The sequence below is a fragment of the Miscanthus floridulus genome, chromosome 14 (assembly GCF_019320115.1).
Source record: "Miscanthus floridulus cultivar M001 chromosome 14, ASM1932011v1, whole genome shotgun sequence".
NCBI lineage: Eukaryota > Viridiplantae > Streptophyta > Magnoliopsida > Poales > Poaceae > Miscanthus > Miscanthus floridulus.
Window position 1 is genome coordinate 64,090,876 of NC_089593.1, and position 25,969 is coordinate 64,116,844.

At 46.5% G+C, this 25,969-nt stretch overlaps 3 protein-coding genes across 7 annotated transcripts; 2 read left to right on the plus strand and 1 right to left on the minus strand.

Moving 5' to 3' along the window:
- Positions 1–434: 434 nt before the first annotated feature.
- LOC136504764 (cold-responsive protein kinase 1-like) lies at positions 435–4,633 on the plus strand. Of its 2 annotated transcripts, XM_066499754.1 has the most exons (7): positions 437–1,380; positions 1,789–1,931; positions 2,013–2,128; positions 2,296–2,506; positions 2,595–2,832; positions 2,935–3,085; positions 3,722–4,633. In XM_066499754.1, the coding sequence occupies exons 2-7, from the start codon at positions 1,865–1,867 to the stop codon at positions 4,070–4,072; spliced, it is 1,134 nt and encodes a 377-aa protein (XP_066355851.1). In that variant the 5' UTR covers positions 437–1,380; positions 1,789–1,864; the 3' UTR covers positions 4,073–4,633. The 2 variants fall into 2 exon arrangements, with proteins under 2 accessions (XP_066355850.1, XP_066355851.1); XM_066499753.1 differs by having other exon boundaries at positions 435–1,380; positions 1,789–2,128.
- Positions 4,634–13,782: 9,149 nt separating this feature from the next.
- On the minus strand, positions 13,783–16,648 carry LOC136506151 (septin and tuftelin-interacting protein 1 homolog 1-like). The gene has a single exon (XM_066501265.1). The coding sequence runs from the start codon at positions 16,532–16,534 to the stop codon at positions 14,006–14,008; it is 2,529 nt and encodes an 842-aa protein (XP_066357362.1). The 5' UTR covers positions 16,535–16,648; the 3' UTR covers positions 13,783–14,005.
- A 260-nt stretch (positions 16,649–16,908) lies between these two features.
- On the plus strand, positions 16,909–20,972 carry LOC136506152 (protein LOL2-like). 4 transcript variants are annotated; one of them, XM_066501270.1, is made up of 7 exons: positions 16,920–17,022; positions 17,415–17,528; positions 19,334–19,447; positions 20,025–20,137; positions 20,236–20,313; positions 20,398–20,469; positions 20,561–20,972. In XM_066501270.1, exons 2-7 carry the CDS (start codon positions 17,417–17,419, stop codon positions 20,603–20,605), a joined length of 534 nt encoding a protein of 177 aa, XP_066357367.1. In that variant the 5' UTR covers positions 16,920–17,022; positions 17,415–17,416; the 3' UTR covers positions 20,606–20,972. The 4 variants fall into 4 exon arrangements, with proteins under 4 accessions (XP_066357364.1, XP_066357367.1, XP_066357363.1 ...); XM_066501269.1 differs by having other exon boundaries at positions 16,970–17,131; XM_066501267.1 differs by having other exon boundaries at positions 16,909–17,022; positions 20,236–20,469.
- Positions 20,973–25,969: the final 4,997 nt, after the last annotated feature.

Here is a 25,969-nt window from a genome sequence, read left to right on the forward strand (position 1 = left end):
AAATCTAGGAAATGCAAATTGCTTGAATATTTCTAAGGTCGCACCGTGAGCACTTGGACAGCGACAAATTGACTTTTGACAGACAGCAAAGGACAAGGCTGCTCCAGAATGTAGACTAAATCCCAGCATTTTAGTTTCAGCTCAAAAGCCTTATTTTCCAGGTCAGAAAGTCAAAACATTTTGGGTTTCAGCAACAAATTCATGCTTAAGATTCATAATCGCGTACAGAACTCAACTTTGAAGATTATAGGTCCATAACTGATTTAGCGACTGATTCTCATCTACTTGCCACTATTGTCAAGATTTATACGTTGTACACAAGTAGTCCTCACTTTGATGTAAAAGAAGTACATTGTTCATTAGTACAATCCAAAGACTACCTTTCACCTAATTATTCATCTGATTCTTAATCATGGAACTATGGCCAGTGATTAGACAAAGGGGCAGAGGTCAAACTGCAGAGTTGAATATGAACTGAACCATCCTGGAAGGAGCAAGAGCAAATGATGACAAATGAATAGGGCTCGAACGCAGCCTTCAAGGAGACTAATCAGTGGATGCCATAAATCTGAACTATGAAATTTCATCCATGGACAGTAGCCTTCCAACCTCCAAGAGACCAAGACTGAATTTTATAAATATTTAAGTACAATGCAAGCGTGTGGGCAAAGTCAATGATTGTACAGTGGAATTGATGATAATACAAAAACTACATGCTTTTCCAAGGCTAAGTAAGTCATTGACCCATTTCTTATTTACAAAGATCATTTTATAAGGGTAATTTTATAATGACCAATTTATATGGTCTTTGAGCACACATGGTATCTAAAGACCTGAGCTGCACAATTGTACTCGGTAACATGTGTTTGCTCAGTGATAAGTTTATCATTAGCATAACTAAACATGATCTAATATTAAGTACTCCTACTTAAGATGTGAACAGAAACACTGCAGCTTCACAAACCACAGTCAACAGCTCCAGAGCATCCACACCTATCAGATTACAAAATAGCTCAAACTTGTCTATCATCTTGGCATCTTCTGATCCTCGCTTATTTTATGGTTCCTGGCTTGTGACCTGGGCGCGAGTCTTCCATGCTGTACCCTGTCAAGTTGCAAGAAAAACTGAACTCTCCAAGGTCAGAAGAGAACAAGCCTGGTCAGTCCCAGTGGGTCCTAGTCTGGATTGTCATGTATTTATGGCATAGCCACGCTGGTCTTCTCCTTCTGCCATTGCAAGTATTGCAGAAGCATCTCTCTTCTATATCTTCTCTTACTACCTTCCAAGAATTCCCTTGCTGGGCGCTCGATGTTCTTGGCTCCTCCATGCAGACTTCATCCCGTCACAGTATAGTCTTCCACTGATCAATTAATCTGCAGGTGATTTTTTTCTTCTCAGTTTCCTTCTCTAGTTTTCTGAGTCGGCTCAGTTCTCTGACTAGATATGTGGGTTTCTTGATTTCTTGTAGTCTAGAGAGTATCCTGCAAATTTGTTTACTCTGTATTTCAGTGTTCAGGGTGACAATTCACATTTTTCTTCCATTGAATTTTGTTGGTCAAACATGAAATTCATGAATCAGTTTTGTTTTTACCATACACTTTTAGCTCATTCCGAGGTGTGAGCTTTGTATGAATATGCAAACTTGGATGCGATCTACAACTTTTTATTTTCATATCTCTCACAGAAAGAAAGTTTCTAAAACTAACAGTTTTGACTTCTGAGTGTCACCATGCAGTTCCTGATTTGTCTCTTCAAAGTTCAAACCCACTGACTAATTTCTTGCTCAGGTACATCTGAATTCCAGCACCTCTTTTGCATATCTGAAGATCTGAATTCCAAAGAAGAGAGCTCGAAACAACAGTAATGGGTTGCTTCCCTGTGTTCTGGAGGAACAAGAATTCCAGAAGTCAGATTGTGCAACATGACCAAGGTAAACTTTTCCTTTCAATCGAGTGCTGTCCATCTGAAGCATCTCAGAACCTTACTGTAGTTCATTCGATTCTGTTTGCAGACATCCCAATCACGGGCAATGTGAAAATCTACTCGTCCAAGGAGATGAGAAAAGCTACAAGAAACTTCTCCCCGGGAAACAAGCTTGGACAGGGTTCTTTCGGCCGTGTCTACCTGGTAGGTTGCTCCAATATCTCTGATGTAGCCTAATTCAGGTATCAGCCCAATTATGTTCCTGACTGGAACACAGGAATCTCAGAGGATTTCGCTGCAATTTTAGGAACACTGAATTGTTAGAACACGCACCCTTTTCATGAGCTCATGTTCTGATCTGAACTGTGCAGGGAAAGCTGAACAACGGCGAGAAAGTTGCCATCAAGGTGCTCTCCTCAGAGTCGAGGCAAGGGACAAAGGAGTTCTTGAATGAGCTGAGTGTCATATCCAGCATAACTCATCACAATCTAGTCAAACTGCATGGCTGCTGCGTCGATGGAGGCCAAAAGATGCTGGTCTACAGCTACGTGGAGAACAACAGCCTTGCACAGACCCTTTTCGGTAATGCCTGAACCTAGATTTTCAGTGGTGATGTGATGCATGTGGTCGGCCGGAATCTGGATCTCTGATGCGTCATGGTGTTCTTCAGGTAATTCCCGCAGTGGCATCAGATTAGATTGGAGAACGAGGGTGAAGATCTGCATTGGTGTTGCTGATGGGCTCACCTACCTTCACGAAGAAGTCCGTCCACCGATCGTCCACCGCGACATCAAAGCGAGCAACATTCTCCTTGACAGAAACCTGAGACCCAAGATAGCAGACTTTGGGCTGGCAAAGTTCTTCCCAGGCAACATGACACATATCAGCACCAGGGTTGCAGGGACGCTGTAAGTAGTGGCACACTACCTGTTGATGTTCATGTCCTCCTTTGATCTTGCAGATAGATCATATGATTAGGAAAACAGAGTTGACATGTATTCTTCTTTCAGAGGATATCTTGCGCCAGAGTACGCCATCCGAGGGCAGCTGACCAAAAAGGCCGATGTCTACAGCTTTGGTGTACTGCTGCTGGAGATTGTTAGTAGCAGATGTCACACTGATCCCAGATTACCTTTTGACGAGCAGTTCCTCCTAGAAAAGGTGAAGAACAATCCCAGTATTAGTTTAGGCTTAATACAGTATTGTAAGTTATTTGGATATGGTTATGAATAGCAAGTTTAGACAGCAAGATATAGTCAAACCATTTTTCTTTGTCAAAGCAGAAAAGCACTATAGTACATAATACATGCCACTGTTCACATTACCTAATTTAGACCATCAGGAATCAGGTCATATGAGGTGCTGTTTGCATGATTGATCAATTTATATAATCACATATTATACAAGGACAAGGACAATCTACTTGTTAGGGTTGGTAGAATTCCAAAGGGAAGTTAAAGGAAGGTACCCTTTTTGTGTTGCTTATATTCAAAACAGTAGTCCTCTTTTAATATACGCCTGGCATAATCATGCCAGTGATTTTCGAAATACCTGAAGTAAGAGCTACTTGCATTGATTCGTCTGTTGTGTTCCTAGTTTTTAGGTATTGATCCAATTCTTATGAATACAGTTGATTCAATAAACAATTGATGAGTTTTGAGATATTAACTTATTTGTAAAAGTAGTGCAAACGGTCAGACCTTTACAAAATCGCCAGCTTCGAAGTACCTGAAGTGCTAGTGCTATCAGATCTTAGACTTTGATTTACATAATCTGAAATTTCTGCTATTCTGTCAGGTCTGGACACTCTATGAGTCCGATGATCTTGACAGCATCATTGACAGGACCCTGAAGCACGATTTTGACACCGAGGAAGCACGTCGGTTGCTGAAAATAGGTCTTCTGTGCACCCAGGATAGCCCCAAGATCAGGCCCTCCATGTCAATGGTCGCCAAGATGCTGAAGGGTGAGTGTGCTGTAAGTGACAAGATCACGAGGCCCGGCCTGATCACAGATGTTATGGACCTGAAAGTCAGGACAGTAGAGCCGGTTCAGTTCAGTTTATCCCCATCGATGTCTCCTGCACTGAGCAGCTCACTGGTGTCCACACTTGCATTAGCTGGTAGCACTGTTGTAGAGAGCCGCTGATGGAACAAGTTAAAGGACCACATTCCTACGAAAAAGTGGGCTGTAAATTGGAAGCAGCATGAATTGTTTTTGTTTGTGTTTTAGCACATTGTAAGAATGTCAGTTTGTATATATATATCATCCTAGTTTGATTATCGAGAATAGAGATTTTGGCCCCCTAAACCCTAAACCCTAAACCCTATAAAGAATCTCTCTTGGAGTTGCTCTTAGCCACTGATATGTAAAATTGATCTTCACATTATCTTTGCGAGGCTTAAAACAAGCATGTGATAAGATTAGTGAGTTTTTCATGATCTCATAAACACCATGGATTCTTATGCTTCTTTTGTTAAGAAATTTTCAGCTCCTGTTGCAACGTACTGAAAGGATCAAGGATGTCGCCTAGAGGGGTGAATAGGCTTTTCTAAAAATTAATAACTCAAAATACGAAAGCTGTTAGAACGGGGATTCCCAATTACTTGAAAATCCCAAATCAGAGTAAATAATCCCTCTAGAGTGGCAAACCTAGTATGAAAAGGTTAACAAATAAACCTAGGAGCCAAACACCTGCAACAGAAGGATTAAAAAGAAATAGTAAATTCCAATTTGGGTGTCACACCAGACCGGTCCGGTATGCATGGGCACACTACTACACAAATCTTTACCGAGGCGGGCATCGCAACCACCTCGGACGAAAGGTCACGGATATTGAGACCTTTTTCGAGGCGGTTGGATGCCCGCCTCGGTAAATCGAATAAAAAAACAAAAAAAGAAACCCATGGACAAGCCCAGCGAGGCCATTCATGGGCCCGCCGAGCCCATCCACGCACCACCGCCGCCGCTAGCGCGCCGTCGTCGTCGCCAGTAGATCCCGCCCTAGATTAGCCGCCTGGGGGCGCGGCCCGCCTAGATCCGCCCGTTGCTCGCGTCCACGGTCGGCCTCCTCTTCTCCATGCCGGATCCGTCCGCCGTCGAATCTGGACCTGTCGTGGAAGGATCTAGACCGACCGCCTCCTTGCGCGTCGCCGCCAGGCGTCGTCGCTCGAGAAGGACCCTCGCCGATGGATCTAGACACGTCGAGGAGGAAGCGCCGAGTATGGGGCCATGCCGCGCGGGATCTCGCCGGTCGTCGCCTCCTCGCACGGGATATCGCCGGGCGCCACCTCCTCGCACGGGATCTCATCGATGGCCGCTAGTCACAACCACGGGAACGCCAACGTTGCAGGGGAGCGCCGGATCCCGCCTCCTCATGGTAGCGCCGCTGCAGGGCCGCGCGAGCTCCGCTGGGAGTAGGAGGGGAGCTAGGAGGGGAGGGAAGGGGAGGGATGGGGCGCTGCCGTTAGGGTAGGGGAGGGGAGGGGCGTCGGGCTAAAAGAGAGGGGGCACGGTTGCTAGTGGAGCGGCAGGATAGGGAGAGGGGCGTGCCTGGGAGCAAGAGGAGCGGCGAGATGGGGAGGGCCTGAAGGGAGGGGCACGGCTGGGGAGTGGGAGGGGCGAGCTGCGAGTGGCAATGAAACCCCAGCTCTCGTATATATACAATCAGCGCAATCGGGCCGAGATGGGCTGCCTGCAGGGCCATTATTTACGGAGGCGGTTATGTTACAATGCCCGCCTCGGTTAATGATTTACCGAGGCGAAATGCCCGCCTCGGTTAATGATTTACCGAGGCGGTTGCTGGCCTGGCTGCCCTGCCTCGAATAACCGAGGCGGGCAACCGGTCCGCCCACTTCCGAGGCCATTTTAGAAACGCTGCGCAAAAGATTTTGTGTAGTAGTGGCAGTGAACTGCGAAACTGAAATATGCTCTCCTTCTCCAACAACTTTGATCCTTTGCTGATGAGGTCTTCTAGGAGTTGTGTTATACTATATTGCTGCACACAAGCAAGCACAACCCATGCTAGATCGAGACAAACACAAATATATGAAATGAAATGCAAAGAGACACAATATTTGTTTTTACCGAAGTTTGGGCTCACAATGAGCCATACGTCTCCGTTGAGGAAGCTGTGAGTGATCCAACAAAGGTCAACTCTAGCCGGGTCTTTTCCAACCACTCTCCTCCAATCCACTAAGCTTGATCTCTTCCCTTGCGGTGGTGAGATCGAACCGTTACAAACATTTCGAGGCACACCACAATTGCTGTTTACTTTCCGGCGATGTCTAGCCATCTAGGACCGAAGAGTCTAGGAGTAACAAATGTGAATCATGAGATTGACAATATGCACAAGTGCTCAAGAGTTGGCTTGCTCTCTTTCATACTCTAATTTGAATCTCACTCAACCCACCAAATGGATTTTGCACTAGGGATCAAATCTCACTAAGAAAGGGTTGGAGAGTGTTCTCAAGGATCTAAAATGTGTATATCTATCAATAGAATCGGCAACCCTCAAAGGAGAGGGATTGGGGGTATTTATAGCCCCCCCCCCCCCACACACACATGAAACTAGCGGTTACTAGTCGTTTGGGTTCTGCATGCTCATACCAACATACCAGACTGGTCCGGTATGACGTGTTCAGCTATAGTTAGGTCAGAGTTAGGGGCCATTGTTGGGACTTCCGATAAGCGTCGGAACTGACAAACAACCCAACTTTCGATGAGCTCAAACCCATGAACCAAAAAAACTAAACTCTTGTGACCCCGCACATATCGGACTAGTGGCCGGTCACAGCACACTAAGTTAGTTCCCTCATGACTCTCTCACTTAAATCTCTCATGGGTTAACTTGAGCATTTATGGATAATCATCTATCGTCATGTTGCATCATCCCTCTTAGTAGAACGATATTAACTCAAGTTAAAATGAAAAGAAATTTAAACCGCTTGAGTTGACCTCTTTCAGAACCATGCCATATCTTTCAATATTTATCAATAGAGAATGCCAACATGTCCATTTAGATTGTTTGCTTGAGCATAGCCATATTGAGCATGTGACTTGATTCCACTCAACATATATGTATGTTGATTCCAAATGCATCAAGTCACATCCATTTAATAATCCAATATTGATTTGATCCTCCTCACAACATAACTTCTTTTAGCTTGATTGGTGACTTGACTAAATGCAAGTACTTCCTCCTTCACCGCAGCCATGGTCCTTCAGCGCCCAAGCTATCGCTTGCCCTTCACCTACGCTTGGTCCTTTGAAGCCTTTTCCTTGCTATCTTCAACCTTACAAGCCATTCCAAGTCATATGTGATTTGAATCAACATTGAGTACATATAGAACTTATAATCAAATCCATTTATATCAATAGCATTTGCATTTGCATCATTGTCTTTTGCTTGAATCGGATTGACTTCATAATAATCCATCATTTTGAATATCCACTTCAACTCAATAAGTGATATCATCAAGTCTGACCTTTTGATGCACAACAAATGGTATAACATATCATATCCCAAGTGTGTGTAATATAATCAATTACTTGTTCAACACTTACATGTACTAAAGTCTGACCTTTAATCGGTTGTCATCCAATCATCCAAAACCGACTAAAGGGCTAGATGCACTTACACGTACGAGCAAAGACCTCCATCCTAGAAAAATGTTTCAGGATTCAAAAATTTTCCACAAAAAATTATGTTTTAGCTTATGGGCCCATATTAGCTTGAGATTGTGGTTTGCATGTCTCCGTGTATTCTTTTTTATTAGCGTATTATTTCCTTAAGTACTCACATGCCCTAAAGATTCTGAAACATCATTTTTTTTACTGAGGGAGTAGTTAATTAAATGTACCAATTGTAAGATACTGGCCTACTTATTTACACCAAAACAAAGTTAAGCAGATTAATAAAATGTAAGAGCGGAACCCGAATGCGAGGCGGATCCACGCACGTCTATATGGCAAGTCCATCCCATCCAACGGACATATTTCATTCAAGGAGCCATTGCGGAGCCGAACTGATCCACAAGCTCGGCTTCCCCGCACGGCCACCGACCGCTCCTCCCGCCTTTTGCTGCCCCCGATCGCTTCGTTTCCCAGAGGCGCGCCATGGATCTCTATCGGCCGCCGCATATCGCCTCGTTCCCAAAGACGGATGGCGAATCTCGCCCGGCTGCTGTGGATCGCCTTGTCTCCTAGAGGCGCGTGACCTATCGCGTCGCCGCCCAAACCAAGAATTGCTGCTCCAACGCATGCAGCCGATCGCGTCGCCGCCCGAACCAAGAATTGCTGCCCCTCTGCTCCTCACTATGGATGAAAACGGATCGGATACGGACGAATATCACCGATATTACATTTGTTTTTATATTTTTGTCCGGATTCGGATTCGAATACGGATATTGTCAACTATGTCGGATAGGATACGATTGGATATCGACATCATAAATATGCGATTTGAGTATTCGGATACGGATACGGTATCGGATGTTGGATATCCAGACTCGGATACGGACAGATCTCAACCCCTCTAAACGGATTCGGTTTCAAATACGGTCGGAAAATATCCGTACCGTTTTCATCCCTACTCCTCACAATAGTCTCGAAAGGTTCACTTAATGCATCTTATATGCTCTCTTCTTGTACAATACCTTGGGTTCCTTGCCTAACAAAAGTTGTTTTTGTTCTTTCAAATTCCAAGCGTGCGGGATAGAATGGAACTCAGAAGGAAGACGCATCAAGATCTGTGTTGAATTCTGTTTCAACCCTGTGGCAACCTGTTAACCTGCCGCCTGGGCCCAGTCTTGTGCCAGATTTTACTTCTCATGTTTTAGCTGTAGCACAGTAAACCAAGAACAAAAAGCCCTAGTCTTTGGCCATCCTAGGTCCCATCTGCCGGTTGAACACATATTAGCCTTATGGGCTGAAAGGTCTTTGTTTGGTTTTGGTAATTGAGTGACAACCTAGGTGGACTAATATGTGTTTATGAGAGATACACAGGAGGTTAGTCCACAGGTGAATATGTAATGAAGGAGCGCATTGCATATGAGACATGATATGGAGTCATGTGACTAAGGTGGAGAAGATCGATACAAGACTTGGCTTGATGGACCGGTTGCAAGTGTGAAGGGCAAGTTGAGTGATAACTTGGCGTCGATGGACCGAAGCAACGGTGACGAGCAAATGAAGTCAAAATCGATGAACCAATGCGGCCACGTGATGATATGAAGTGGATCATATCATTTGGTGATATGGTTGGTGCATACGTTGCATTAACATCGGTGGAGATGAAATGGAATACGCAAGACAAAGGTATAACCTAGGGTATTTCATTTCGCCGGTCATAAGTGTGTAGAGAAGTTTATGACCGGGTTTAGGATAGATGTCCGTACTATCAAGAGGGGCAAACTTGTTTGCATATCGGTCATCTAGTGCCAATCGAATGATCTAACTTCGCATCATTTCTAGGATCGAGTGGCGTGGCAAATTGAGTGATGATTAACCCTTGAAAAATATGTTTGGAAAAATGCAAATACACGTGCACTATGGTGAGACACACTCTATTGTTAGCAAATTGGGAATCTAAGGGTGACGTAGTTGAAGTTTAAAAAAAAAAGAAAGGGAAGGAGAAGAGGTTCGAAACCTAGGCGTCGCACCCAGGGTTGCGGGTCCGGTCTTGAAGAAGCGGGCGCGTGGCTTGGCTTCGATCGTGGCGTCGCAGGATTGGGCGGCGTCGGTCTCCGAACCATGGGAAAGAGCAGCAATGCAACGCAGCAGTACGCAGCTTGAAGCGATCGCGGTGGTCTCCGGTTGTGGGCTGTCGAGCGGGTTAGACGGCGGGCAAAGCGGGCCCAGGCAGCGTCGTGGCTTCATGGGTTCGACGACTCAAGGGAGGAGCTGGCAGTGGCACACACGGTGTCGGGTCTCGGACCGAGGGTTATCGTGATCCGCTCCTGGCCTCCTCGATCGAGGCAAGTGCATCTTCGGACCCAGACGGCAACAGCGTCGGACCCGGCGCGCGAGCGGCTTGGGACCCTCGCGTCGCGGTCCGGCTTCAGCGCGTTGGCGGGAGGCGCGAGCACTCAGTCTCCGGACCCAGGAGCGCCAAACGTCGGACCCGGAGGGAACCAGGGTCCGCTCGCGCGAGGAATAGCCCGAGGAGGCGCGGTAGAGTCCGGACCCTGCGAGTTGGTCCGGACCTGGTGCGATTCAATTTCTTCTTTCTAGAACCTCTCTGTTTGAGTTGGTTTTGATCTGGGTCCGGATCTAGGGCCCGGTTCCACGCAAACAGGCACGGTAAATAGTGACCGTTGGGATCTAACGGGCGTGGTTAAACATGGGACACATGGCACGATCCGAGGATCCAGACCTTCACTGTAGATGGTCCGGAACCTGTGTAACGGCTCTTTTAGCCCTTGGGGCTATAAGTAGTGACCTTGGTCGGCCTTGGGCTTGCAGTTGAGCACACTTGAGTCTTGGTGGCTTGTGTGGTGTGCTTCGGAGCCCCCTAGCTCACATATGGTTGATAATGATCATCTGATTGTGTGAGTGAGTGATTTCTAGTGTGTTGCATCGTGAGGTTGCATCGAGTGGCACTAGGTGTTCGTGTTGCAAGCCGGTGGTGCTTGTTACTCTTAGAGGTTTCCACCTCCTAGACGGCTTGGTGGCTTGTGGCTCCGTCGAAGCACGCATGGAGATTGTGCGGTGCTCCGGAGAAGTACTTATGAGGGGTATTGTGTTCGCTCCGCGGGGATCGCGAAGAGCAACTCTAGTTGAGCGAGACGTGAAGGGCGACAAGTGGTCCGGTCGTGTAAAGTGCTAGAGCTTTTGGTAAGCACTCTATATCAAGACAAGGAAAAAAACAAAGAAACAGATAGTGTATTTTTAAGATTACAACAAATGGTAAGAAATCATGACTATGATTAGAAGAAAATGATTTTTTGTACAACGACACTGACACTGGTAACCATCAAATATTTTTTTAGACGATGTTGCCTCTTCAAGATTACAGTAACAGATTGTTCAAAAACAGCGTCCCACGCCACTATAGCGTAGACTGTCAGGTTGCCTTGCAAGCATGGCAAATAATGAAATAATAGGTAGTTGGGCACAATCCTGCAAGTGCTCAGTACGTGCTTGCGTAGTTGGTAGTGCCACGTGTGCACCAAAGTCATATAAGAGGGAGGAAGCTGCCAAGGATCCTACCACGCACGCAGGAAGGTCCAGGGGCGATTTGGATTTATTTGGAGAACACGGTTCTGTGCTGAGTAAACAATTTTTAAATTAATCGCTCCATAGATGTGATTCAATAGTGTCACCGACCTGGAGACTTACATTAACCCAACAATTTTAAAGACTTTCTGAGAAAAGTGATGCATTACCCATGGGCCCTGGCCAAAAAAGTTTGGGACACAAGGGAGATGCATGTACATGATTAATCATCATGCGTCCTCGTTTGGGTTTGTTTGACTTATAAGCCATACTTTTTCAGCCAACGAACAATATTTTTCTCTCACACCAAATCAGCCAACAGTACTTTCAGCCATGGCTTATTAGCCAAATAAACCTAAATGAACAGGGCGATGGTCATGGACGCTCTAAAAAAACACAGCTCTTTGCTCTGATTATATCACTAATTATAGTGTACATCCAAACCGTCAATCGTTTGCTCTGATTTTATACAAAAGGAACATCCATTGACTGCAAAGACCCAGCGTCATCATTTGACCGAGGAAAGCCCCACGAGGAACAAAGGCAACTCTGACGTCTCCGCGATTCGTCAAGAGGCAATTCAATAAGACCGCAGCCCGATCACAAAAGAGGATCCCGCACGCCAGCAATCGCGCGAATCGCAGGGCGAAACTGCCGCAATCCCCACCCAATCATTGGCGACAGCCCCAGAGCACATCCTCACTCCACGAATCAACACGAATAATCCGAAAGCTGATTCGATCAGCACGAGCACGCAGCGAATCGAAGGAGAAATCAAATCAAATCGTTGGAAACGAGCAAATTAAAGCGAGATGAGCGAGGGGATGGGGGAGGACCGAGCGAGGAGAGGAGTGAAGTAGCTAGTGAACTCACCAAGGAAGTGCGCGAGGCCCTCGAGTCCCTCCGGGTCGCTAAACGAGCCCACCTCAACCTCCATGCACGCCGCCGCCTGAGCAGAGCGAGAAGCAGGCATAGAGAGAGGTTAGAAACCAAATCAATCACTAAGCCTTCTTCAGCTAGCACTCACTGAGGAAGCACGCCGGTTGCTGAAAATAGGTCTTTTGTGCACCCAGGATAGCCCCAAGATCAGGCCCTCCATGTCAATGGTCGCCAAGATGCTGAAGGGTGCGTGTGCTGTAAGTGACAAGATCATAAGGCCTGGCTTAATCACAGACGTTATGGACCTCAAAAGTCAGGACAGTAGAGCCGGTTCAGTTCAGTTTATCCCCATCGATGTCTCCTGCACTGAGCAGCTCATTGGTGTCCACACTTGCATTAGCTTGTAGCACTGTTGTAGAGAGCCCCTGATAGAACTAGTTAAAGGATCAGATGCCTGCGAAAAAAATGGGCTGTACAATGGAAGCAGCATGAATTGTTTTTATTTGTGTTTCAGTACATTGTAAGAATGTCAGTTTGTATATTTATCATCCTACTAGTTTGATTATTGAGAATAGTGGTTTTGGCTATACAACTGTCAGTTAAAAATAACATTGATTCAAATTTCAAATGGTTCAGACCAATGAGGTACACAAAGTTGACATCGGCATCATAAGTCACATGAACTAAATCTGTAGTTGTCTAACCTATAGATATGCATTATAATGAGATTAAGAGAGTATAAAAATGAATCGTGAATAGCTGATCAAACTGTAAACATGCCAACATCAAATCAAACTTGATGAAGAAACAAATCCAGAAATTACAGGTCACTCAAGAATTTAAGGGAGCAGTAGTACCAATGCTCAGTCATTTCCCAGATTTAGATACACATAATTCGGTTTTAAAGGATGAAGATAGCTTATCTTACACTTTTTTTTTTTTTTTTGTGTGTGTGTGTGTGTGTGTGGGGGGGGGGGGGGGGTAGCACCAAGTCACCAACAATGTGTGTTTTGATGATATTATTAGTCAAAACTTTGTCGAACAGCATAATAAACAGCAGGTTGATAGGCAGTACTAGTTCAAGTAATGGAGTAACTCCTTCAGCCTGCAGGCCTAAGAAAGAAAATAAAAAACAGTTAAGCAAGATAGCTCAATTACATTGGCATGAAACTAGTGGTGTTTATATCTGCTTTAATTTAAAATAACAAGAGCCAACAAAATGAAGATCCTCATGGTAATGACAGAATCACGACCATTCAGGACCACAGACCACACTAACATGACACTTTAACAATCTAACACTCCATAAATTTTGTTCCACAAGCAAACAATAGATCTTTAGAATAAATGTCACTACCATTATTTACACCTTCCAGTATAAAAATTTAGCAAAAGCCATCCACAGCAACTCTCCTGGAGTATGGTAGGTCAACTATGTTGAAGCAACAGTTGAACAAAGTATATGAAATAATAAGTTCATCAAGAATAAAAATTTTAACCATCACTGTCCACTCACATGGCATTCTATCAGACTTATGACTTGGACGAAAAACCAACACTCAAGCAATCTTAGAGGGAGGAGATTCAATCGTGTGAACAAATACAGAATTAATAAAGAATTTATAGCAACAAAAGCGTACTAGAAGACAAACACATTTTAGTGCACAACCAGAAGTGCTGAGAGTAATATTAGGATTTGCCAGCAACTGCATAAGCATAAGACATAAGTCCTTCAGCAGTTACAACAGAGCTTCCGGATAGAATTTACTAAAGAGCCACATCATATTGACAGCAGCACCGTAACCGTAAATAACGGCAGCACAATGAGGCATACAGCATTATCCAGCACATTTAGATATAGATCCAACCCCTTTCTTCTTCAACAAAGTTATTGTTCAAAAAAGCTAATGGTTCACACCTCTGAAGAGTTTTACACAACAGGGAAGAAACTAAAAATGCCATGCAACTCCAAGCCTAGGCGATCTACTAGTGTGCTCTTCCCATTCGGTTCATGCCCATCAATTGTGTAAGAGTTACAGCACTCCATCTCTCAACACCCTCTTGAAGTTGTGCATACAGTAGTCGCTTCACAGAGTCTATGCAAATACTAACGGTGCCAAACTCATACACTGGCATGCCATTGTAGAACTTGCCAACTCTAGGCATAAATAGCAAACCTTGCTCCATTGCATATGCCTGTATAGACTCCTTGAAGCTCAAATCCGCCATGGCTGCTCCTGGGACAGCATGGTAAGCTTGCTGTGCTGCATCAAACTGCCGCTTCTCAGTTGCCCTCAAGTAACCCAGATTCTCCCTAGCCCCAGGCTGCACTACCTCAAGTCCTTCAGCAGCTTGGTTCATCATGTCAAGACCAGCAGTTAGTAGCATCCGTATGCGCTCATTGGCAAGTAACTCTGGTGGGAAAAGGCCCTTCCATCCCTTATACCAGTTCATTATCTCATTGAAATCAGGATTTGGTGAGCACAACCAATGGTACAGGACCTGCTGCCACTTGCTGAAGAAATCAACTTCCAACATATGGACCATGAGGTGTACTGGGATTGCAGATGCCCACAACATCACCCAGTTGAACTGATCGAGCTTCTGGTTTGCTGGGTTGATCTGAAAGTCTTGCAGTGCCAATCTCAGTTTAGGAATGATATACCGCACAATCAGGTCTTCCCAGCTTGCCGAATCAAACACGTCTTTCCACGGAGACAACACTGCATATGCTGAAGCATCATGCGCTTGCCATACATGGAGGACAGTGCTCAACTTGTATCGAATAGAATGGCACAAGGTCTCTATCCTTTCCCTTAGCATTGGCAGCCATGGGTGCACCCAGACATGGATTGGTACACTTTCCCTGCGAGGATCCCATGAATCCACGGCAGCTGAGAGCTTTGGCATGATCACATGCTCCAGTATTGATTGAAGCAAAACAGGAGGCAGCAACTTCTTATTATCCCATAACTCAAGAAAGTGGAGCATTGGTTCCGGTTCCCTTGCCTCCCACGAATTGGTTCCTGATATCCTCACAGCTGGTAGGATGACTTCACTAACAAGCTGCACATATGGCGTCATTGATGCAGCACTATCTGAGAAGTCATATGGTTGGTCCCCCTGCAGCAGGTCCTTCCATTTTCTCATGACTTCTAACCCAAACTTTGGATCCTGCAGGGGCTGCCATCCCTGGAAGACGCGGATTAGCAGCGGATGAGCATATCGGCAAGCAATCCATGCAATGCTACACATCTTGAACTCCTCCTCAAATTGCACCTTCAACCCGTGGAATGTCTGAATCAACCCATCCAGAGTGAGCATGCCGGATGTATCATCCTCCCGGACCTTCTCCAGTGTCTCCGCAATTCTCTCCATCACCAGCAGCTGGCGTTTCTGCAATGCCTCTTGCTTAGCCACCTTTTCCTTCTCCCGCACCAAGCTAGCCACCTTCTCCTGCTCCCGCCGCAGCTGCGCGTCCAACCTCACAATATCAGCCCTGGCCTCATCAACAAGCAGGCGCACATTGTACTGCAGCTCTGGCATGGGCACATCATTCGCCTCCATCTCTTGTTCTTCATTGAGCCCCTTCAAGTCTGTCAGCACTCGCGCCTGCGGCCCTCGCATGTCGATCACCTTCTGGACAACAGCGGGCTGTTCCTCCTGTTCCTGCTCAGCACGCATGGCCAGGAGCTCATTCTTCGTCAAGATTGGAGCCTTCTTTGCAGCAGCCTTCTTGGACCAACGCTTCTCCTTCGCAGATGCCGGCAGAGGCGGCGGGGCTGGCACGTTTTCCTTAGGCAGCAGGGTCTTGGGCTCCTTGAACCCCTCGACGCTCCCCAAGCCTGCATTCTTGGGTCGCAGAATGGACTCCACCGGTGCAGTGATCCCCTGCTTATTCTTGCCAAGGCCCATGCCTTTCTTGTACCCCATCATCAACATCATCTTGGCCACCTTGGAGTTCGACTCCAGGCTCCCGGGAGCCGCGGCAAGCTCCCCAGCCCCGAGACCCGCCGCCTGTCGCCGGCGTGCCGCTGCCTCGCGCTCCCGCTCCTTCTCCTCCCGCCTCGCCCGCGCGCCGTCCCTGATCTTGCCGAACATCGCCGGCAGCATCTCGGTGTCCCCCTCGTCGTCCTGCTCCTCCTCCGCCTCCTCCGCCTTATCATCAGCGGCTGAGGCGCCGGAGCGCCCAAGCCCCGGCCTCTCCTCAGGCTCGGGCTCCTGAGTGGGCACGAACTTGCCGGTGGAGACGAACTGGACGGGCTTTGTGAGATCGGCCTCCCCGCCGCCGCCGTCCTTGCGGCGCTTCCGGCGGCGGCGGCGCGACCCTTCGTCGTCCTCCGAGTCGGAGTCGGAGTCGCCCTCCGCGAAGACCCCATAGAGGGCGTCGTCGCGGGTCTGCGGCGCCCGCTCCCGCCGTCTCCGGTAGTAGAACTCCCCGTCGCGGCCGAACCGCCCGCCCTCGAAGTCCCCCTCCATGTCGAACCGGTCCATCCCCTCCGCCTCCTCCGCCATCCCGCCGGCTCTCCGCTCCCCTGCCCTCCTCTAGGGTTAGGGTTTCACCCCCGATTTCCTTTTTTTTTTTTTGTGTGTGCGTGGAAAATTTTCGTCGGAGGAAGAAGACGACTCGCAAACAGCTACAGCGCGCTCATCTTCTCCGACCCCACGTCGGTGCCGTGCCGGGACGAACGCTCCTGGGCTGACGTGTCAAAATCTGAGCCGTCTGTTCCCACTGCAGGCGTCCTCGGCCGCTCGATCGTCTCCGCGGAAAGCGGACGCGCGTGGGTTTACGCTTTCTCCGCGGGGACACGTAATCGGGCAGGCGCGCGCTTCCTGCGGGTCGTCCCCAACCTCTCGTCGCTTCCGGCCGTGTTGACCTGACCTAATAACCACCCGCGCGCTTACCACCCGCCTGCCTGCCGCACCCGCGAGACCCGTCCTCGAGGGGCACGTCCTAGATCGGTGGCGCCTGCCTCTCGCCGCCGCTACCGGCGCCTCTCGCGGTCTCGCTCCCCCACCCCCCTCTCGCAGCGTCCTTTTGTTTTTTTATTAGTTCATCCCGTTGGTTCTTGGAGGGGTTTGTTGCCGTCTCCTCCCCCCGCGGTTCTTGAGGTACGCTCGCAGTAAATCCGGCGCCTTTCGATGTTCCGATGTCTTGCTGGAGGTATGGGGAGGGTACGACGCTCTGTAGCGAGATCTATTAATCGCGCTGGTGAACACGGGCGATCGGTGTGGGGGAATCGGATGGCGTGTGCGGGGTTTGGGATTCGAAAATAAGACATGGGGAGGGTACATGGGATTCGAAAATAAGACATGGGGAGGGTACTTGCAAATTGCTTTGATTGTGTATATGCTTATGTGCTCATCTGCCGTGGCTTTGGCCGGAACTTTGCAGGCATGCAGAGCCAGATCGTGTGCCACGGGTGCAGGACCGTTCTGCTCTACCCAAGAGGTGCTCCGAGCGTGTGTTGCGCGGTATGCCACGCAGTCACCAATGTGCCGCCTCCAGGTAGCGCGTCTAGGCTTTGGTTTCTCTTATTTCATGACTGAACATCAAAGACACACACATTGCTGGGGGGAACATAAGGGCCAAATCCTTATGTCATGATTTAGAATCTTGTTAATGCATGACTTAGGAGACAGGTGATGCAAATACATCTAGGTGACAATTAAAGGGGCAGACCAGGTCTGGGGTGTTGGAAAGGATGTCACTATTGGTGTCTACCTAGGGAAATGCTTCATTTAGAGATGTATGAGTAATTCAAGGGTTTCGATGGCTGAACTGTTTTTCATTAATCATTAAATCCAAATATCCAATCGATCTCAGCTATATGTTGTGTGTTGGGCGTCAAGTGTGTGCAGGTACTGATATCACATAGTTTAGGTTAGGATGAGCTGTGGAAGAGGGATGAGCTCTGCCTCATAACTAATAATGTCTAATATCTTGCAATTTGCAACTTACTCGAGGTCCCATTTACAAAACATTTCTTGCTCAATCATATCAATCATTGAGTGCCGGTGCATCATAACAAGCTCATGCCCATCATTAAATATGACAATATAATATTGTAGACTTGTTGAGCTGATAGAGTCTTTGCATTTTAGATGTTATGTGTAAATGATCTTTCTGTTGTTCCAGATATATTATCACCAAATTGACTTTTGTTTCTTATAAAGGTAAAGAAGATGAATGTTCCTTCCCCACTGAACAAGATTTGTTTTACAGGCTAATTTGTCACGCTTTGCTTTTTGACGGAAATATAAACTTTGTGGCTGGATACCAGCTGCTATGCTCATATCTACTGAGTTTTTCTGCTAGTGCACATTTTGAGTGTTTGGGGGTGCCACTTCCCTTGCTCTAACGATGAACCTTGTCCCTCTGATTTGTTGCTGTTAAACATCCCTTTGAGGAAGTAAATGCAATTAAACTTGTGTTTCGGGGAAAAGTAGAGAAAGCATTGAGTTGTAGGCTTGCAGACTCTAATGCCCACTGATTTAAATTGAGGTGATACAAAAGCTTCTGTAGAAAATATTAGGAGCTGTGAGTTCTGCAGTTGAAAGCCTGAGGAGAAGCACCATGTCATCCACATTCACACAATTATGTCTACTGCAGTCTGACAATACTTTCATTGATATGGGCTGCTAAATCTTTCCCTAAACACTTCTATCTCTTACACCGTCTACTAGTGTTTCTTCCACTGTTGATTGACCTTGCTTGCATGGTACTGCCCAGTAATTTAAATGAGACTGTTAGCTATCCTTCAAACTACATAGCTCTAAAGCTGCATACCATCATGAGCTTTGTATTTGGTTTGTAGTATTTTATTAATTATTTTTTCGTTAATAACTTAGCATATTGAGTTAAGTTACAATTTATGTAGCATTCTTGATGTCAGTTGCAATCCCAGATTTCCAAGCTTTTACAGAAGTTGGGTATGAGAGATAGAGATCTTCGTATTGTTGTTTAACATAGAATTAGTATTATCTAGTATTAAGTCAATTTAAATCCAACTTACAGTATATGACTTAGTTTTTGTTTGGAAAACCTCATAACCAAGATTTCATTGACTATCATGTACATGGGGACTTGGTCATGTGGCCTTGTATAATATTAGGTCCTGTATAATGTCAAATAATTATTAGCTAGTCAAACAGAATTTTTGGAGTTAGTATAGGGTAATGGCATGGTTAGTCCAAAACATTGAACTTTATGGTACCGTGTTCATTCTATTTTGTTCCCCTCCTCTTGAATCTCTCACCTCATAAATAATTCTTGTTGTGTGCTTATGAAATAATGGTAAATTTCTTGTGCAGCAATGGAGATGGCTCGACTTATATGTGGTGGCTGCCAGACATTATTGATGTATACTTGCGGTGCGACAACTGTAAGATGCTCATGTTGTGACACAGTTAATCTTGTCAGACCAGGTACTGATGTATGTGTAAACTTATCTTGCAGATCCATAAGCTTTTGATTTTTCATCTATGACCATGTTAAAGTTCAAGAGTAGGATGCATGTTCTATACAGGCAGAAAAGTTGTTTTGCCATTAAGTTCCCGAGCACCATAATTGATACTATGTTATGCTAGTAATTTATCCACCCCTAGTATACATAAATCAGGATAAGCTTCTTTCATGTTGAACAGCACATGGGCGGTCTGTCAATAGATTGGACTACACTACACTTGCCACCAGTGAACAGCTAGCACTAATGCAATTCAGTGCATTATGCTCTCCCAGCTTCTGAGTTGACCACTTCCTCATCCTGCTGGGGGATGGGTGTGAGCGCATCATCTCGAAAGAATCTGTTTCCCTGAGTAACTATATAAAGCAATCCAATCATGGAAATGTAAAGTAAACAAGCAGATTAATAGCATTTTCTACTCAGTGTTTCAATGTGTGTCACCATCATAATTGAAGTTCGATTTATGCATGCACGCATTTTGTATAATGATATCATTTATATTATTGAATTTGTCTTCTCCATTTTTGTTCATTGTGCAGTGAGTAGCATAGCTCATGTGAACTGTGGCCAGTGCCAAACAGTGTTGATGTATCCATATGGAGCACCATCTGTCAAATGTGCTATTTGCAACTTCATTACAAATGTTGGCGGGGTATGTTAATTTCCTTTATGGGTCTGCTTGTGCTACAGTCTTAAGTGTGTAGTGACAACCACCTGATTTTAACATATTTGTTGAACTTTTAACATCAGGTGACTCCCGTGAGACCTTTGCCACCTGCACTACCCGCATCAAGTGGAAATTCATATAACATCCCGTCAACTTCTGTGGTATGTTTATTTTACGAATTATCGCAAAATTCATGTAAGTTTGATGTGATTTATCACAAAATTCTTTTCGTCCAACTTGGGCAGCCAACGAATCAATCGCAGAATGTAACTGTTGTTGTTGAAAACCCAATGACAGTAGATGACAAGGGAAAATTGGTAAGCATGTTATGCTGTTTGCTCACACCTGTGCATTTGCCTTGCCCCAGCGAAGTGAAGGTTGCTAATTTTATTTCGTTTGTGTATGCAGGTGAGCAATGTTGTAGTAGGGGTTACAAGTGGTGGGAAAAAGTAACATATGGCAACCTGTGTAACTTTGTTTATTATTTTTAAAATATCTGAAAAGGTTTAAGAATACCTTGTATCATACTGCTGTTTGGCGATCGGCTGCTTGACGAAGGAATCCCTCCCTGAAGAGCATAGTGGCAAACCCCGCGGCTTTTGCCATTGCGATCGTGCTAGAACGAGCGAGAACGAAGTGCGGGTGTGGATACTCAGAAACTGTAGCTTGTTACCCTTGATTCTTTTGTATGTAATATGGGCTCTGCCTGACTTTCAAGTGTGATCAAATTCCATGCCCGTGGGCTCTTGCTGCCTTGTTATTAGTGAATAACGACAAACAAACATTGCAAATGGCTCTTGAAATACAGTGTGTTTTAATCTGTTTGTCTGTATCCTGATGAGAAGTATCCTGTTAAATGGCAATTGCCCCCATTTGCTGTTTCAGACCGAGAATGCAGATTTGTATCCACGTTCTTTTTTGCAGCGATAATGATGACAGTCCGGATGGACGGACGTCTTCCACCGCTCCTCGCCTAGTGACCCTATATGTTCGTCCCGCCGCGCACGCTCAATGCTCGATGCGTCGTCGTGCCCATCTACCCACCCTACTTCATCATGCTGCCGCTAGCCCCCCGTGGCGCCGTGCCCCCTGCGGCGCGCGCCCCCATCCCCTGCGGCCTCCTCCACGTCGCATTCCCCATTAGACCCAGTCTGCCTCGCCTGCCTCCACCGCGTTGCCTCCTTGTTGCGGCCAACCCGCTTGCCACGACCACCTCCACTGAGCCGGCGAGCCTCCACGATGGATGCTCCGGCAAGCAGGCGAGGGGGACGAGATTCGTGTGACGCCGCACTCATGAGTTGCTCGTGCCACTGCCGCACAACGAGGTCCATGTGCCACCGTCGACCTCCGTGCCGGCGTGCCTCCATTCCTCCAAGCAAAAGCCCATGTTGCAAGAGTATGTTTCAAGTGTTTTCGATATTTCATCTGGATGTTGCAAGTGTTTTATCTCGATGTTGCAAAAGTAGATCGGATTGTTTGCACATGTTGCAGTGGCAATACACGTATGTTTCAAGTGTATGTTACTGAAAGGATCTAACAATGCCTAGAGGGGGGGGTGAATAGGCGTATCTAAAAATTTACTGCAAATGCTAAGTTCAAATCTGTCAGCCACTGTCGGAAGTCCCGACGTTTGGGTCGGAACTCCCGACGTTGTCAGAAGTTCCGGCGCAAACGTCAGCAGTTCCGACGCCTACGTGAACTACAAAAGCAGTGCCAAATTTAACTTTGCGGATAAATAAACTTACAACCTCACTTCCTAGTGGTTTGGTGAAGATGTTGGGTCACTCCCTTGACGTCGTAAAGCCTCCAAACCGTAGATCGAGTCCAAACCCTAAAATGGAGATTTTGGAGACAAAGAGACAAACACATACAAGTAATCTCAAGCAATCACAACAACAACAAGCACGCGGGACACAAGGATTTATCCCGAGGTTCGGCAACCCCACAAAGGAGCTCCTACGTCCTCGTTGTTGAGGTGACCACTAAGGTCGGAGTCTTTTCCACCTCCTTGCCTCTCTCAAAGCGACCACAAAGGTCACTTGAGCTTTCCACTAAGAAATCGAAGGGTGATACAAACTTCCCAAGGCTCTTCCACAAGATGGAAGCTCTTGGGCAACGCCTAGCCGGCTAGGGGCAAAGCCCTAAGAGTAATAGACGCAAACACAACCGGCTTGACGAAGAAATCAAGTGCTCAAGCTTTCCAAAGTGATGCTCTCACTTAATCCACTCTCCTTTTACTCAAAAACTAAGGGAATCGAAGATTGGAGAAAAGGGGAAAGGAGAGGGGTGCTTTGGTTGCTTGGGAGCTGTTCAGCACGAAGTGAGTCAACTGTGAAATGAGTCCGTAACGGTTAGAAGTGAAGAGAGGAGTATTTATACTCCAAGTGAAAATCCAACCGTTCAGATCTACGTCGGTAGTCCCGACGCAGATCCCGGGACTTCCGACGTTGGCATAAAATACTGTTCCCAATGGGTCAGAAGTCCACGGGTGAAAGTCAGTGTCGGAACTCCCGGCAAACGTCGGGACTTCCGACGTGCATAGTTAATCAAACAGCCAGCACTGCTGAGGCCGGGACTCCTGGCTTGGGTCAGGTCAGTGTCGGAACTCCCGGCGAACGTCGGGACTTCCGACGGTCGGAACTCCCGGCGAACGTCGGGACTTCCGACGTGCACAGACAGCGAGCAGTCAGAAGCACAGGTGCCGGGACTCCTGGCTTAGGTCGGGACTTCCGACTGTCGGGAGTTCCGACTTACGTCGGGACTTCCGACACCGAAAGTCACAGAAAATAATTCTATGTGCTCGTAAAGTGCTAGAGTGACTCTCTTTTGATTTTATTTAAATGCTTGAGCACTCTATCTTCCTCAGACCAACTAAACTTGCATCCCTCTTTATAGTGCGGCGGATCCTAAACTCAAAAACAAAATTAAAACCTTTGGAGATCATTTTGAATTCGTCCGCCTTTACAACTTCAAGAATTGAGGGATACCATTTCATCTTTATCAACTCTTTGAATCTTTCATGGAACTAATAGCTGCAACATATCTCATTAAGATCACATTAGTCCCTAATTTGGATGTCATTAATACACCAAAACCCACATAGGGGGCAAATGCACTTTCAATCTCCCCCTTTTTGGTAATTGATGACAACCAACTTAGGCTTTTACAGGAATGAAAGAATCTAAAGCTTTTTGAACCCCAAAATTTATGGAGAGCTCCCCCTTGATGTATGCATGAATTTCAATTTCAATTGGAATCATGTATACATGCTTTGCATACACCAAGACAAAAGCTCCCCCTAAATTTTGTAATCCATGGGGTGCAACAAGTGTGTGTGAACAAGTATATAGATGTGAAAAGAGATGCAATATGACATGTTATTTCACACAACAAGTAAATATGATGGCCAAGATTTCAAAGTAGAAACTTGAAGCAATACATGGCCATTCAAAAAACATTCATCATGACAAGTAGAGATAAGCACAAGCAAATAAGATAGATTAAAACATTACTTATCCTACAATCATCCATCACACACATATAAATAGATAGTTGTCCATCACACGGTTGCCACCACACGACATAGTTCATACACGCTAAAGGTTTTAAAGTTCCAAAACATAAAGACCAACTAACTTATTACAATAAATCAAAGCCTAACACTCCCCCTTTGTCAACAAGTGCCAAAAGGGGTAGGCCGCATGAGAAACCAACTACTCATCATCGGAGACATCATCATCGCCTTGGTCACTTTCCTCACCATCATCGTCTTCTTCATCATCTTCTTCCTCTTGATATTCCTCATCGTCTTCAGTTGCTTTCCCTTTGCCATGTGGGCGAGAAGAAGCATCATCGTCGTACGCCGCACAAGCCTCATCATATAAAGCCAACGGATCACGAGGAGGCACAAATGGCGGCGGAGGAGAAGATACAATTCCTGCTTGCTGTTCCAATCGATATAGCCTCTCTTGCATGTCGTGCTCACGCTGAGCACTAGCACAACACTGTCCAAACATGTAGGTCATTAGAAACTTGAACTTGCTGGGCTTCTTTCCGGAGGAGGACGAAGAGAGGGGCTTGTCACTAGATGATCGAGCAGCAGCAGCAGCAGCAGTGGTGGCAGCACCATGGCGAGAGCGAGAACCCGAAGGACCTTTCCCTAGGGCACGGGCTGCCTCAGCTTTTTCTTTGAGTTCTCTAGCGGCAACGATAGAGGATTTGTTGGATATCTTGAGGACCTTATGCTTAGAGTCATAGGGAAAACGGATGCCAGACACATGCTCTATGATATGCATGATGTACGGTGCATAGGGCAGGTGCTTCACCAGATCCTCAGAAGCATCATGAATCTTATACCAGATATAGCGGCTGATGGAGAACTTCTCAAACTCATCTCCAAAACGCTGAAGCACCTTCTGTGAATCATCACGAAGAAAGGTGGAGTCACCTACCTTCGGATACAATATCTGTCTCAGGATGTTGTTCAGAACATAATAATATGGCTTCAGAAATGTGGTCTGTCCATCAGCCCTGTGACCCTCAAGATACATGTGTTGATATTCCTCCAAAGCAAGATCCTCATACTCAGTTAGCTGATTTGCAGTCCGGTCGCTGTGACCCAAACCTAGAAGGCGAGAGAAATTGACAAAGTCCACCTTATAGTGCTTGCCTTCCGTGGTCCAGTGAATAATGTCCACAGCACCGGTCTGGTCTCTCTCATGATGATAAGAAGCATAAAACTGACAAATCAGCTCATTGTTCCAATTCTTCCGAAATGCTAGCAGGTAAGACAACCCCATTGATTGAATATCTCGAACCATCTGCTCCAGCTCAGGTTCCTTGTACTTGCCAAGATAATATGCATCAATGCACTTCATCTGAAGGACCGGTGGCTCCTTCTTCTTCAAAAACTTCCGATAAAGAATAGAATCATAGAAATCATAATGGAAGGGGTGCTAGAAACGATACTCAAGGCGGAGATCTTTCTCATCCTCTGCATACAGGTTCCTTGCTCTGTTGTACCGGATGTCCTTGACTCGGTGTCGATAATCCACAGGAAGGGGAGGCGTCCATCCACCAGCCGGATTCGGAGCCATGGAGGGCTCCCGCATGACCGGTGACACATCGGTGAATGGAACAAGCTGAAATGTCCCCGGCGGACCACGAGTCGGGGTGCGAAGCGGTGGAACAGCAATGGTGCGTCCGGCACAATCCAGCGCTTCCTCTTCTTCATCAACCATCGGCTCAGCCCCAACAGGAGGAGGAGCAGGAGGAGGGGCAGCAGCAGGAGGAGGAGCGGCAGCCGATGTCCCCTGGTCACCACAGCCACGGCCACGGGAAACACCAGCACCACCATGCGAGTAAGACGCCTTGGTGCGGCCAGGCGGCTTGGGAACAGCGGCACGATCTTGAGTCTTCTTTGAACGCTTTTCCCGATGGCGCGAGGGACTGCTACCGCCTTCCATGACTATGAAGAATACAAAACGGAACTAAGAAACAATACAAGGGGAGGTGAACGAACATCGAGAAGTGAAGAAACAGGAATGGAGTGGTCACCATAGGGTCGGTAGTCCCGGCCAAAGTCGGGACTTCCGACAGCTGGGAGTTCCGGCGTACGTCGGGACTTCCGACGGTCGGAACTCTCGACGGTCACCGGGACTTCCGGCGCACACGGTGACCATCCCATTCATGGGGCTTCAAATCATGACACACATCAAAACAAGGGAGATAGAGGAGTAGAGAGGAAGAAAGAATAGAGGCAAAACAAAAGGTACATTGGATTTAGGGTTAGAACACCATGGTAGTACCTTGAACTGA